The sequence below is a fragment of the Elephantulus edwardii genome, unplaced genomic scaffold (genome assembly GCF_000299155.1).
Source record: "Elephantulus edwardii isolate Elephantulus edwardi_28Jun2011 unplaced genomic scaffold, EleEdw1.0 scaffold00048, whole genome shotgun sequence".
In the NCBI taxonomy this organism is placed as follows: domain Eukaryota; kingdom Metazoa; phylum Chordata; class Mammalia; order Macroscelidea; family Macroscelididae; genus Elephantulus; species Elephantulus edwardii.
In genome coordinates this window covers 15,024,717-15,040,302 of record NW_006399798.1, presented here as the reverse complement: position 1 = coordinate 15,040,302, position 15,586 = coordinate 15,024,717, and the positions used below count along the sequence as shown (strand labels likewise).

The following is a 15,586-nucleotide window of genomic DNA, read 5'->3' as shown; positions in this document are numbered from 1 at the left end:
TGTCAAGTTGGAACCAACCCATAGCTGACCTTCCAGTAGGTTTCCAGGGACTGTGAATTCCACGGGAGAGTGCCCATCTTTCTTCTACAGAGCAGCTGATGGATTCGAACTGTGTCCCTTCATGTTGGCAGTGCAATTTCTTACCACTAGGCTCCCAGGTCTCCCAGAATTGGTATCTAAAGACTTTAAAACTTTCTATTGAAATGAGAGACGGTAAAGAAAAAGGAGAAAGTGTTCTAATAAGAGAGTAAGTCAGACGATTTTAAAAAGTGGCTTGAGAATATAAAATAGAATATTATAACAAAATTTACAAAGGCCTAGAAGCCAAAAGGGAAAGATACTAGAAACCAAAAGGAAAGATCATGCACAGAATTCTCAAGCTGAAAGAAATTAAGGGGGGGGGAATCCAGTCTTAAGTTGCAATACTGGAGGATTCTATGGGCAAAATAGTGAATGATGCAGGAGGCATAAAAAGATGGAAAGAATATGCAGTCATGGGGCCAGCAGGAATTGGTTCACATAGATGGAGGCATTTCAGAAAGTAGTTATCAAGACCTAGTGGTACTGAAGAAAAAAATTCAAATTTCACTGAAAGTATTGGCCCAAAAACAAGGTTCCAGGAATTGATGGATTATCACTTGAAGTACTTCAGCACACAGGTGCAACCTGGACATACTCACTAGTCTATGCTAAGAAATTTTGAAGTCAGCTGCTTGGCCAACTGACTGGAAGAAATTCATATTTATTGCATTCCAAAAAATGTAATTCAACAGCATATGGCTATTATTGGACCTTATCATTAATATCACATACATTTACAATATTGTATAAAATTATTCCAGAACGGTTGGAACAGTATATCAGAATGGAACTGCCAGAAATTCAGGCTCTCTTCAGAAGAAGTAATGGACTAAGTGATACAGTGATACACTGCTGATGTCAGATGGATCTTGACTGAAAGCTGATGATACTAGAAAGTTGTTTACGTGTGGTCTACTCATTATATAAAAACATTTAACTGTGGATTGTAACACATTAGCAATGACATTGAAAAGAATGTGAATTACAACACTTAATTGTGCTCATGCAAACCCTGTATATAGACTGAGAGTCAGTCTTACAAACAGACCAGGGGGACATTGAATAGTTTAAAATCAGAAAAAAATGTTATGTCAGGGTTGTATCTTTCCTTCACACCAATCTGTATGCCAAACAAACCACTGGAGAGGCTGAATTTTTATGAAGAAGGTGACTTCAGGGTTAGAGGAAGACTCATCAGCAAGCTGTGTTATGCAGATGGCACAACCCTGCTTGTAGAAAAAGAAGAAGACTTAAAACACTTAAGGAAGATCAGAGACTAACATCTTTAGTGTGTATTACATCTTAAGACCAAGAAAACAAAAATCCTCACCATTCAACCAGTAAGCAACATTATGATGAATGGAGAAAGACTCCTGAAATTGTAAAGAATTTAATTTGAATTGCATCCACAATCAACATCTGTAGGAGGTCGTGGTAATAATGCATTGGCCATAACTGCTGTCAGAGCATTCTGTAAAGTGCTGAAGAGCAAGGGTTTCTATTTAAAGACTAGCTGCACCTGAGCCATACCATAATGTCTTCTATTGCTTCTTATGAATGTGAAAGTTGGACAGTGAATGAGGAAGACTGCAGGAGAATTGATGGCTTGAGCCCTGATGTTGGCAAAGACCACTGACTAGACCACGCACTACCAGAAGAAAAAACAAATCTGTCTGGAGGAAGTTCAACCAAGAGCGCCTTAAACCAAAAATGGTGACGTTTCACCTCTCATCCTTTGTACGTGTCAGAAGGGTCCAGTCCTTTGAAAAAAGATGCCATGCTGGGAAAGGTAGAGGTTTGCGGGAAGAGACGGAGACCCCCAGTGAGACTGATTGACACAATGATTGCAAAAGTGGGCTCGAACATGTCAGTCAGCAGGATGCTGCAGGCTAGGGCAGAGCGTTGTGAGGTTCCCAGGGATGATGTGAGTCATCGTGGACCTGATGGCACCCAACAACAACAGTCACAGCTAGAATGACAGAGTGACAAACCCGTCTTCCTTCAGGCACATTTACTCTAAGAGAAGGTACCACGGAAGAGGAGACGTGATGGATTCCAAGGCAACACAAATCAAGCTCCTCTGAGAGAATTTTGAGTCGCTTATTTATACGATTTCCTAAGAGGGGCATCAGGTTTGCGTGGTAGCATCTCAGTGGCAGAGGTGTTTCTGAGATAGCAAGTATAGCTCATGAGGGCAATATTGGCCTGGCTCCATTGATCCCATCCTGTGACAGAGACATAGTCATTTTAAGATGCATCAATAGAAAAGACATATTTGGAAAAATCATGGTCTTGAGTTAAAATGGGCTTTGTGATATTTCTGGTAAATAGAAATATAAATTTTTTTCCTAAGGAAAATATGTAATATTAAGTGTCCCAGAATTTTAATTTTCTAAGTAAATTCTATGTGGAAAAAGACTGAAATGCAAATTGTTTAAAGTGCCTGGTAAAATATATATTAAATATGGCATTTGGGAAGTATTTCCAACAATTTGATATTTATATGTCATTTTACAAGAGTCAAGAATTTGAGAGGAAGAAAATATAGCATGCCTTACCTCCTTGTATTCATTATTTTCCTTCTTTATTGAACCCTGGTGGCACAGTGGTTAAGTGCTTGACTACTTGCTGAAAAGTTGGTGGTTCAAACCAGTCAGCCATGCTGTGTGAAAGATGTGGCAATCAGCTTTCATTAAGTGTACAATCTTGGAAATCTGTCTGTCAGTTCTCTGCCTTATGGGTTTGTTATGATCTAGTTGAATTGTTGGTAATGAGTTTGATTTTCTAAGTTGGTCATAGATAATATTGTCTACAAAACTATTTTTAAAATTTATGAATCAGTCCTAGATGAGATTAAAACAATGAAATGTATAGCAAAATACTGTTGTTGTTGTTATGTGTCGACTCTCTGTCAACAGCTCTGAACCCTGCCCTCTCCCGAGCCAGTCTCTCTGGTTGTGACACACCTACCCCTGTTACCCCAGTTATTGTGTCAGTCCATCTGATCTCAGGTCTTCCTCTCCTGCGCTGTCCCTCTATCCTTATGGGCATGATGTCCTTCTCCAAGGACTGGTCTCTCCTGGCCAGGTATCCAAAGTATGTCAGATGGAGCTTCAAAATCCTAGCCTCCAAGGAGAAACTTGATTTCACCCTCTCCAAGACAGACCTATTTATTATATTGGCTGTCCATGTCATGTTCAAGACTCTTCTCTCAGCACAACTCAAAGGCATCGGTTCTTCTGTCATCCTTAGTCATTGTCCAGCTCTCTGATGAGAGAGAGCAAATAATTGCGAAGACCATGTCCTGGATCAGGCACACCTTAGTCTCCAGACTGACATCGTTGCTTCTTAGTACTCTAGGGAAGTCTCTGGCAGCAGATTTTCCCATGAAACTCATCTTTTGATATCCTGACTACTGGTGTAGGAGTGTTGATTGTGGAGTCAAGCAAGCTGTAATTGTTAACAACCTCAATAGTAGCGGAAAAACTAAACTCCAAGACAAAGTTGGTTGTTAGACTTTGGTGATGAAGATCTGTGTTTATCTGACTTAATGTGAGTCAAGACTAGAACTCCACCAAAAGAAGAATTCCCATTTATTCCCCTGCACTTCCCTAAGAGAGGTCTGGTTCTGTAGTGAGTTCACTGCCGACACAAAGGCCATGCCTCTGTAGTGGTTGAAACCCACTCGCAGCTCCAAGGGAGAAAGATGGGCAGTCTCTGCACTTCACAGCCTTGGAAACCTGTGAGTCGGTTCCAATGTGGTGACAGGGAGTTTGTGGGGTGTCTTTGTTTGACGTATTTTGAGTATTTGTGTCCCTTTTTTTCTGCTTCTCCTTTTCCCCCACATTTTTTTTTTTTTGGTTGTTGTTTGTTTGTTTGCTTGTTAACGTCCTATTTTTATTTTGTCATTTTGGGGATTTTTTTTTGGTAGTATAAATATCTTTAGAGGTGTAACCCCATACCAAATTTTTATTAAATTATTAAAAGATAAACTTCTGATGCACAATAAATTAATGATATGTGAAATATCCATAAAATTTTTGACACATTTTGAGCTGATTTTTCTGATTCATGAGAGCAGAGCCAGATATCAAAGAAGTCTAATAAGTGTCATCTTCCCATATCTCTGGGAATTCTTATTGTTATTGCATTAAATTGCTAGAAGGATACTGGTGGGAGAATTCGGGGATATGCTCTCCAGAAAAATGCTCTATTCCAAGCCAATGAATATTACTGTCCTAACATGTCAAGTTTCTGATGGCTTTTCTCTGCTACTTTGTGACAGTTTAGTCTCTGAATTATATTTTAGAGAATCACCTAATTTATTATTTATAATGTCCTTAAAAATTTATACACGAAAATTCAAAACAGATAACATTTCTTTCAGATAATCAATTGTTCTAGTATATTTCATCATTTCTCCAAAGTACTAACCTGTAATTGTTTTTAACGTTTTTTGGAGGGAAACTGTTTATAGTTTTAACTGGGAGAGATTTGCAGAAAATATTTAATAAATTTATGTATTTTATATTTAAAGCAGTACTTCACACAGAAATGTTTTACATTTTCTTGCAGATTTTAGACAGAAAGAATCATGAACTAGAAGAATTGAAGTCTTTATACAAGCAAAAACAGAACGAAACTGAGGAGACTATTAGGAAACTTGAAAAGAAAGGTGATGTTGTGGTCTAGAAATCTCTTAATACTATCTTAATTTTATTAATGTCTGTAAAAAATAAAATTTGTTTTATGTACATTAATCATGCCAGATTGGAATGTTTAAGTGGGCTTCCATCACTGCGTGCGGTTGCATAGATTTTTGTATTTTTAAATGAATGACGGGAGATAAACTTGTATTACATGCACGCACACACACAAACACACACCCCTGTACACACACGTGTATAACCATGCATCAGTGTAATGGGAGTGGTAGTGGTTTAGTTGAAGTGCTGGAACAGTCTGTCATTATCACTCTTGCTACTTAACTCTTTCCTGACTCATTGAACTTGAACTGCCATAGGTAAGATGAGTATAATCATGAGATTAAGGCTTTTTGGTTTCTAGACATAATTCTGTGGAAATTCTTTCTCATTGTCTGGAACAGTTCATTGAGTACCTGCTTCATGTGTTACAGCTTCTAGCGTTATAATTGTTGGAAAACACTTTAAAACACATACCCCTTTTATATACTCTTATTAAGAAAGCAAGCAAGCACTGATCAAGTACTATAGAGACTGTCATCGTTTAATGGGTCAGAACATGTAAATGCAGCAGGTCGTGATGATAGAAAGTATTGACAATATTTCTTTGGAGAAAAGAACTTTAAAAGATCTGTAGTATTTGACTGGCTGATGAGAGAGTCCCAGATTCTGTGGTGGAATGCTGATGATGGCAGGTTGTGGAAGGACGCTGAAGAGCCATTTATCCAGTGAAGGGACTCCATACTTCATGAGAGAGATTGGAAAGACTAAGATAGTGATTTAGGACTAGGTTAAGCTCACCTTGAATTTCCTTTTGACATGTTTGAATTTTATCCTGTATGTACTGGGTAGCCAAAGAGGTGAGTTTCAGGCTCTCCTGTGTGTGTGGAGTAGCCTGATAATGGTAGGTGTGTTGAACAGGTGAGGCATTGCATTCCTCAGCGCTGCCTCTGGTGTGAGGCAGAGAGCTTGCTGCTTACGAGAAACTGCAGGTTCCAGTCTCAGCCCTGATACTCAGTATGTGCTGAATGACGGGAGGAATTCCCTTGTGTTTGACATGCTGATCACCAAATGGATTGGTTGGAAGCCAGAATGGGTAAATGCCCTCAAACTCTGATGTCTTACGTCTGTACTGTAATTGGTGTACGAGTCACCAATGATCCAGAACCCAACATGGGAGTGCTGAGAGTTGGTTTAGTGAGAATAGAATGGAATAGAAATTCTTGACGTCTCAGTTATTAAGATCTGATGAATCTCAGATAAGATTAGGTAATGAATAAATGGACAAGCAAGAAGACAGTTTCAGTTAGAGATTTTCCTGTAGGGTGTAGTGACTCCATCCCAAATCACTGATCTTGACTGTATCCGAATGAATGACACTCCTGACATTTTAAGATGGTACCTAACTATGCAAATTAACTAATGACATTGATATTAGTATATTTATATGAAGCCGTAAATGTTAGTAAAAATAACTAGAAACTTGTTTAGACTCCTTATCCAAATATTATCAGTGAATATATGAACATTTTAACTTCCTTTCAAGGATTTCATTTCTTACCCTGATTCAAACCAGGCAATTTAAATATGCCTAATGTTTAAAAATAATGTTTATTAAGGCTTTTTTCATTGCAAGCAGATGGTAGTTTAATTTTAGAACCACAAAATAAAATGTGTTGAAGATGTCAAGGACTAGTATTAATTTCTGCATCTTTTATTTGTTGCATAGCTGGGATATAAGAGTGAAAAAATACTTATGTAAGTTATGAGAACTTTGGTATCTTGAAGTGAATAAGTTTTAAATATATGTATTTAGTGGCTAAGAAAATAATTTATTCAAGCAAATAAACAGCTGAATTTATCTTACTATCCAAATGATATGGATATAGTAAAACTTTATTTAGATTGGTGGCACTTTAAATAATTTTTAAGATAGAAATGTAAATATTTTAAGGGCAATATTGTATGTAATTTAAAATATTCCATTTAAATAACAAACTTTGGAAATGGTACCAAGTCTTTAGGAGCAGTAATTTATTGAAATGATTTATTCCTTTGATATAGAACTTTTTGAACACTTTCTTGTATGGTCTGGTGGATAAACACTTTTTTTTTGAGAATATAATCTCATAGAGGAAATAGACAAATGTTCTTAACTCAAAATGTTATAGATTTAATAGAATATGAAATTCTATGGGGATATTATGAAATTTACTTGATGGCAGTGGGTTTGGCATTTATAGAAGTTTAGAGAATTTCTTTTTGTCTCTCTGCCAGAATGATTACTGGAGAATGTGCTACTTGACTGAGACTCCACAAACGAATAGAGATTTTTCAGATAAGGAAGGAAGGGAATTCCAGGGAGGAGATAGTTGATTATAGTTAAGCAATGATACATGAAAGAATATGTTCACAAGAGTCTGAAGATTGATTGATGTGTTTACTATACAGGTGAATAGCTTGTGGTAAAGAAGGTAGCTTCCTTATCCAAAGTTTCTTTTTGGTAACAGGGACTGGAGAATAGCTTTGAGCCCCTGGGTCACACCATTGATTTGCCCTGGAGAAAAGCCTCCTTAAAGCAATAGAGGAATGGGGTGATACTTGAGGTTAGCAAGGAGTTAAAATTGTTAGGGAGTGAGTGATGACAAATTCAACCAAGGCTGTGCTGGTGAGCATGGAGAAGAGGGAGGAATAAGACACATTTGAGAATAGAGACTTGAGGATGCTTGGTGAAACACTGGATTAAGTGTTAGCTGGTGAACTGCGTGTTCTATAATCAAACTCTTATGTATTATCTAGAATTGCTTTAACTATGCTTTCATCATTTTTGACAGTTCAGACCCTTATACGTGATTGCCAGGTTATCAGAGAGACTAAAGAAAACCAGATTACAGAGCTGAAAAGAATGTGTGAACAAAGTGCAGAATCCCTGAATAATGATTGGGAGAAAAAGGTAAGCCACAGAAGTTAGAACAAGAATCAAAATGGAATTATATAAATTCCCTCAAACTATGAGCTTTCTACTTCAAAGTAAAATTCTCTATGGTAAAAATAATGTGTTTTCACAGTAAAAAATGTTTTTGTTATGTGCTATTGAGTTGCCTGCAACTCATAGTGACCCTATGTACAAGGGCCCTAAAACCTGCTCTATCCTGTGCCAATCTTATTGTCTTGATTTACCTTCCCCATTACTCCAGTCACTGAGTCAGTCCATCTCATCAAGGGTCTTCTCTTCCTCTCTTGCACTGTCCCACCACACTCCCAAGCATGATGTCCCTCTCAAAAGACAGGTCCTGCCTTGCAACATGTCCATAATATGTCAGACGAAGCTTCAGAATCTTTGCCTCCAAGGAGCAGCCTGGTCTCACCCTTTTCTAGGACAAACCTGTTTGTTCATCTAACAGTCCATGGTATATTCAATACTCTTCTCCAGCACAGCTCAAAGGCATTAAATCCTTCTGTCATCCCTAGTCATTGTCCAGCTTTCTGATGCATAGCAAGTAATTGCAAAGACTATGGCTGGATCAGGCCCATCTTAGTTTCCAGACTAACATTGTCGCTTTTTAGTACTTTGGAGAGGTCTCTGACACTAGACATCCCTAATGCAATTCATCTTTTAATTTCCTTACTGCTGGTACCAAGGGTATTGATTTTGGAGTCAAGCAAACTAAAGCTTTTAACAGTTTCAATCTCTTTACCATCTATCTTGATGCTGCCATTCGGCCCCGTGGTGAGAATCTTTGTGTTCTTGATGTTGAGCTTCAATCCATATTGAAGGCTGCAGTCCTTGACCTTCTGCTTCAGGTCCTCCTCAGTTTCAGCAAGCAAGGTTATGTCATCTGCATAACACAGGTTGTTGATGAGTCTACTCCAGTCCTGCTACCACGCTTCTCCTCATAGAGCCCAGCCTCCTGGATAATCTGTCTGCCTAGTAAAATATATAGGAAAGTATAAAAAAAGAAAAGGAAAATTTAAATTTATTACTTGTTCAGGGAGTACAAAATTTCTGTTAAAGGTGGGTTAGAACGATTTAGAAAAGAATAGTGGTAATGGTTATCCAACATGGCAAACATAACCAGTGTCTCTGAATTATGCACGTAAAAGTTTTTGAATTGGCTTGTATTTTGTTTTCATATATCTACTTACTTACCACAGTTTAAAAAAAGAGCTTAAACGTCTGCTGCCTAGAAATAGCTATTGTTCATGCTTTGAATTATTCCAAAAGTCTAATTGGGAGTTCTGATTGGTAGTGGTAAGGAGTTGCTCTGCCAATTCAGAGGTGCACGGTTTGAATCCACCAGCTGCTCTCTGGGAGAAAGATGGAAGTTTCCTCGTGTGCAATTTCCTGCCTCTGAAAGCCCGCTGGAGGGTCAGCTGTGGGTTGGTTCTGACTTGATGGTACACAACAACAGCGACAGCAGTCGAATGCTCTGAAGTATGTTTTCCTACAGAAAGCTGACTTTTGAGGATTTTTTTTTAACTTTCTATTGATATGGACGAGAGTTTACAGAAGACATTGGTTTTCTTTTCAACAGTTCACACTTGTATTTTGTTCTTTGGCGGTTGATGGAAGTCCACGCTTGTTCCTGCATTCTTCCCACTTTCTCACAACAGTGTGTCCCATTCCAGTTTCCCTTTCTGGCTCTCTGTCCTGCATTCTGAGCTCTACCCTTGGGCACGTGCTGCCCTTTTTCTCTTGTATGCTTTGTTTTTGCGAGGTGTGAGTTGTATTGATCACCTTGTTGTTGTTGTTGTGTCCCGTAGAGTCAACTAACCCATAGCTGACCCTCCAGTGGGTTTTCAGAGGCAATTAATCACATAGGAGATTTCCCATCCTTCTTTCATGGAGCAGCTGGTGGCCTTGAACTGCGTACCTTTGGGATTGCATTATAGCTTCCTGCCACTAGGGCACCAGGGCTCCCACCTTGTAGGCCTGTCTATATGTTGGTTGAAAGTTGAGCCACAGAGATTTAGGTTCCAGGCTTGGAAGGGTGGTGAAAGCCCGAGTCTCTCTGTGTCCCTGGGTTCTCGTAGACCAATAAGCCTGGTATTTCCCCCCTCTTTCTATGGTTTTGAGTCTTGGTCCACATTTCCTCCGCTCTTCCAAGGACCTTCTGTTATAATTCTTTTCAGAGTGGTCAACAGTGTTTGTTGACTAATCCTTGAATTTAATTACTGTCTTGAGTTTTTGTTATTGCCAGTAGATTATAAACCAAAGGAAAAGAGCAGCTGTAAAATATTTGTAAATGAAGACATTATAATTTTAGATTTAGACCATTGGATTATTTCTTCCCTGGTATTAGAGGTAACGGTGTCATCTGTACTTTAGAATTTATAGTATAAATTCATTTTGATGAAAACAAACTAATTCTTAGAGGAGCATTTAACTAAAAAACTATTTTCCTGTTGGTTTTTACTCTTCCAGAGCAAAAGTGAGAGAAAGAAGTAAAAGACTGAAAGAAGAAGCTAGTCTGTAGAGCTAATAGTTTACACAAACAGTAACCTCTCCAAGCTTGAGACCAGAAAAACTAGATGGTGCTTCACTGCCACTGCAGGGTCTCAGTGTATGGTCCTGGGTAGAAGGAGAGGAGAATGTAGAAAGAATTGAAGATGATTAAAAAAAAAAAGTGCCAGACTTTCAGGACCAGTATAGATACTGCCTGGGATACTTTTTAAACTTGGAATGAAACCACCCAGAAATCTCATTTCAGCCAACTGACAGTGTTATAAAAAAGTCACTACCACTCACCTTCTCCATACTTACTCAATCTATATGCTGAGCAGATTATTTGAGAAGCTGTATTCCATGAAGAAGAATGTGGCATTAGGATTGGAGGAACTCACCCACAGCCTGCACTATACAGCCTTGCTTACTGAAAGCAAACGGACATAGAGTGCTTGTTATAGAAGATCAAAGACTGCAATCTTCAATATAGATTGCATCTTTTTCTTTTCTTTGGTTATCAGCCATTATACTTTTATTAGTACATCTAATGTATTTTATCTTTTTCACTAGTATATTTACAAAATTCTAATACAAATTTGAATAATTTCTTTCCATTTCCCTCACTCCCCACCCATCAAATTGTTCAACCCAATGATTAATCTCCTTTTCCCTCTGTACATCCACATCCCTCTGCTTTCAGCCTCTCTCATCCCTCCTGTATTCTTATACTCATTCTATAATAGCAGTCTTAAACAATATTTATCCTTGTGGGACTTAGTTAGTTCACCCACGTCAAGAAGACAAAGGTCCTTACCATTGGGCCAATGGGCAGCGTCATGGTAGATGGAGAAACTGTTAATAATTTTGTCTTTCTTAGATCCATAGTCAACATCCTTGTTACCAGCAGTCAGGAGATAAGGAGATAAGTCTGCTTTCAGGGATCTTTCCAAACTATTGGTGTACCTCAGTTCTCATATTCTCAGGGTATATTCCAAGTAATGGAATAGCTGGGTCATATGGAATTTCTATGTTCAGATTTTTGAGGAAACACCAAACTGCCTTCCAGAGAGGCTGTACCATTGTACGATCCCACCAACAATGTAAAAGAGTTCCTATCTCTCCACATCCTCTCCAAAATTTATTACTTGCTGTCCTGTTAAACTTTGTCACAGCTAGTGGAGTGAGATGGTATCTCATTGTGGTTTTGATTTGCATCTTGCTTGTTGCCAGTGATTTGGAGCATTTCTTCATATGTCTGTTGGCCATTTGAAAATCTTCCTCTGTGAAAAGTCTTTCCATGTCTTTGGCCCATTTTGTAATTGGGTTATCAGTCTTTTTTCTTGTGGAGGCCCAGGAGTTTTCTATAAACTTTTGTTATGAGACTCTTGTCTGAGATGGTGTTATCAAATATTTGTTTCCAGTCAGTAGGTTTTCTTTTCACCCTATTGGAAAAAGTTTACCCCAAGAAAATGAGAACTGAGGCCCAAACGGAAACTTGTTCAACAGTGTTCATAGGAGCATTATTCACCATTGCAAGAACATGGAAACAGTCCAGATGGTCAACCATAAACTGATGGGTTGAGTAGTTGTGGTACATTCATACAATGGAATACTACACAGCACGCAGGAGCAATCCTAACTTACTGCCAAAAGTTACTGCCTAAATTGGGAGGGAAAGCAATATGCTGAGTGAACTAACTCAGTTCCACAAGGACAAATACTGTAGAAAGCCATAACTGTAGAATGAATATGAGGATCCAGGGTGGGGGGGGTGGTGGAAATAGAGGAGTGAGGATGGGTGGGTGGGGGCGTAGGGTATTAATTACAGTGTTGCACAATTTGATGGGTTGGTGGGGTGAAGGAAATGGGAAGGATCTTTTGTGAAAAACAATGTATTCAAACTTTGTAAATAAATCAGAATAAATAATATTAAAACAAATATTAGAAGAAAAAATTTTTTTTAAAAAGCAGTTGTGGGACGCCAGTAAGAAACTATTGTGTGTTGGTGGCCTACTCAGTAGGCTTATTATGTCCAAGACCTTTTCTACACTCAGACTTGAGGAAACCTCTTTGACATTCCCTTACACTTCTATCTGCCAAATTCTCCGTGACTCCTTCATGCCTCCTTGTCAGAGTTGTGGTGTGTTGGTCAACATGTATGAAGCCGCACTGCCAGTTAAGGGTTGTAACTTGTGCCAGCTAAGTGACCATCTTCCAAACACTGGCTTATAATTCAGGTGGAAATGTACACTTGGGCAAAGATACAAATACAACAAAGCAGGGATTTTCCAGATTTCTTTTAGATAGTCAAAACTGTGTATGTTAAATGGTGCAAATTCAACGTCTTTTCTGTGGCTATTCCTGAGCAGGCTCACTCTTCTTGCTCACCAGAAGCTGGAGGAAAATTCCTGGGCCCTTTCTTTTCAGTAGTTACTGCTGCTTCTGCCTACAGTCTTCCTGCAGTTCTCACCGTCTCTCAGAGTTTCTGGCGCTGGAATGCATCTCCTTGTCAAATAAGAGTCTACACTGCATGTGTCAGGCCCGTGTCTCCCTCCCCTGCTCGTTGTTGAGGAAGCAAATCTATCATGGAGATTATTTTGGGCTCTTGTTCTCCACGCTCAACACTGGAGCCTGAGTTGGAGACAGAATGTTGAGGGAGTTGGTCTCCGAATTGTGCTCCCTGTGTGGAGCCATTTCATTGCCGTTTTCAGAGTCCCTTGGAAACTGTCCAGGGGAATTTTTCTGGACCCCCTGTATTTGCTACTTGGCTTTCTAAATCTTAGTTTGCACAGATAAAGCACTATCTATTCAAATAGAGTAAAATCGTAATAGTCTTTATAAAGACAGACCTGTGGACAGGAGGGCACATAATGTATTATTTTCCTTCCACATCCTGTTTAGTCTGTGTTTAATTTATGGATGTAATCTCTGCTTCTGCTTTTGAATATATTATGAAAGGCTAAAAGCAGTTTCCTTGTTGGATATTAAGTTGGGAAAGGAATTAATTTTTAACATTACTCGTGTAAAATTTTGTAAAATACGATGAATAATATAGACTTGAAATGGTATCAGTCATTAACGGTCCTCTGTGTATCAGGACCTGCTTGGTTCAGGCATCTTGTTACTCTGTGATTTATTTATTCTCTTTATACCTGCTAAAGAGAATTTCCTGTAATATTTGTTTACTCATCCAACTTTTAATTCAGGAAAAGAAAATGATATTTTTCTTAATTCTGTTCATTAAATGGTTTAAATACTTATTATCTTTATATCTTTAAATGTTTGTAGAGTATATTACATTACATTTGTGTTTCAGGTTGCCACATAAATATGTATGTGGAGGAATAGAAAAAAAGCTCTTCTTCTACGTTGCAAAATAGTGTATTCCGTGATAGTTAGAGAGTTAATTCTCAATTTCCTTGTGCAGCTTCACAGTGCGGTAGCAGAAATGGAAAAGGAAAAGTTTGATCTTCAGAAGAAGCACACAGAAAATATTCAAGAATTGCTTGAGGACACAAATGTACGTCTGAACAAGATGGAAAATGAATACATTGCACAAACACAGGCCACAGTAAGTTCCTCACTTTTTTATTTTTCTTGCCACTTTGCAAACTGTGTCCTTCATCTCTGGGTTCCTGTGTCTCCCTTATGTGCGTAATTTATAAATACATATAGAAGTTTTAAAGGCTTCCGTCCTGTATGAAACAGATGCATGTGTGAAACATCGGAGACTCTTCCAGTTTGCATGGATTCAGAATTGTTTGTGGCTGGGACTTATTTGCTCACTTTGACCCCACGATGCCTTTATACATTTTGCTTTGTGTTTTCATAGACTTTCAATCAAGTGATAGGTTTGTTTCTTCCTCCCTCCTTCTCTTTCTTTTTGGTATTCCCCCACTCTCCCCAGTCCCTTTGTGAAGACTTGATAGTTTTTCTATAATGGTTTATATTCTGAATGCCAGAAGACAACAGAGCAGTGTCTACAGGCTAAACAGAATAGTGTGGTCCAAATGGATTTTCAAGCTGAAAAGATAGAGTTTTGAACTGCCAGCAACTGTAATAGTTCTAGGGTTTTTACATTATTTGAGGTTTTGAAAATCGGAGATTTTTTTGCCTATCTTCCTTTAGTTACAGGGAATTTATTATTTCCCCAACTCAGTCTACTGGTGGATGGAGGGAGGGGTGGGCAAAGGAAATGGAAAAGACAGTGGGGATCTGGAAACATTAAACTATGCCCAGTGGTGGGCATAGTTCAGTGTTGATTAATTTTATAAAATATAATAAGTGGGAATGGTTGTATGAAATACAATGTCTATACAAGCCAATATAAAATTAAAAGTATTTTTTTTCAAAACAGCTATGAGATACCGTCTCACCCCAGTAAGAATAGCAAAATTTAACAGAACAGCAAGCAACAAATGCTGGCGAAGTTGTGGAGAAACTGAAACCCTTATTCACTGTTGGTGGGAGTATAAAATGGTGTAACCACTGTGGAAGGCAGTATGGCGCTTTTTAAAAAAGTTGGAAATAGAAATACCATTTGACCCAGCAATTCCACTTCTGGGAATATACCCTAAAGAAACCAGAACTGCCACCCACACAGATATATGCACACCCATGTTTATTGCGACTTTGTTGACAATAGCAAAGAGTTGGAAACAACCCAAATGCCCATCATCAAACAAATGGACAGAGAAGCTGTGGTACATTCACACAATGGAATACTATGTTGCATTGAAAAACAAGAAACTCATGAATTATTATACAAAATGGGTGACCCTGGAGGACATTATGCTGAGTGAAATATTTCAGTCACAATGAGGCAAATGTGGCATAATGTCACTTGTTATAAGACAGGACTGACATGGGGGCTGGAGGGAAACGAAGAAAAGAGGGGATAAATAATCTACTCGGCATTGAAACAGACAAGGGAGAGAACTGTATAAAAGGAACATATAATTAGGTATAATTGGCATGACAGGAATCCAGAGTAAGAGCTGCATAGTAAAGTGGTCTGGTGAAGGGGACTATATAACAGTGAAATAATTTTTTTCCAAAGAAAAAAGTGATATGGAGGGGTGAGGGGAAGGGAGGAAAAGGTGCAACAATTAATGATTGGAAACCTAAGTTCTTTATAACCTTTCATTAAAATATCAATAAAAAAAATTAATTTTTTTTTAAGAAAAGAGAGAGAGGAAGAGCCTCAACCAGGTGGACTGACAGTGACTGCAGCCATGGGCTCAAGAGTGTCAGAGATTGTGAGGATGACGCAGGATAAGAAAAGGTGCAGATTTGTTGTTCATAGGGTCACTGTGAGTCATACTCGTCTTGACAGAACCTAACAACAGCATGATAA

The 15,586-nt window shown here is 38.5% G+C and overlaps 1 protein-coding gene across 1 annotated transcript in view; it reads left to right on the top strand.

Moving 5' to 3' along the window:
- CEP112 (centrosomal protein 112kDa) overlaps positions 1-15,586 on the top strand; it is a 489,757-nt gene that overhangs the window by 84,055 nt on the left and 390,116 nt on the right. Inside the window, exons 11-13 of the mRNA XM_006886401.1 lie at positions 4,657-4,756; positions 7,619-7,737; positions 13,658-13,801. Of these exons, the coding sequence (XP_006886463.1) occupies positions 4,657-4,756; positions 7,619-7,737; positions 13,658-13,801 (363 nt within the window). The remainder of the gene's footprint in view (positions 1-4,656; positions 4,757-7,618; positions 7,738-13,657; positions 13,802-15,586) is intronic.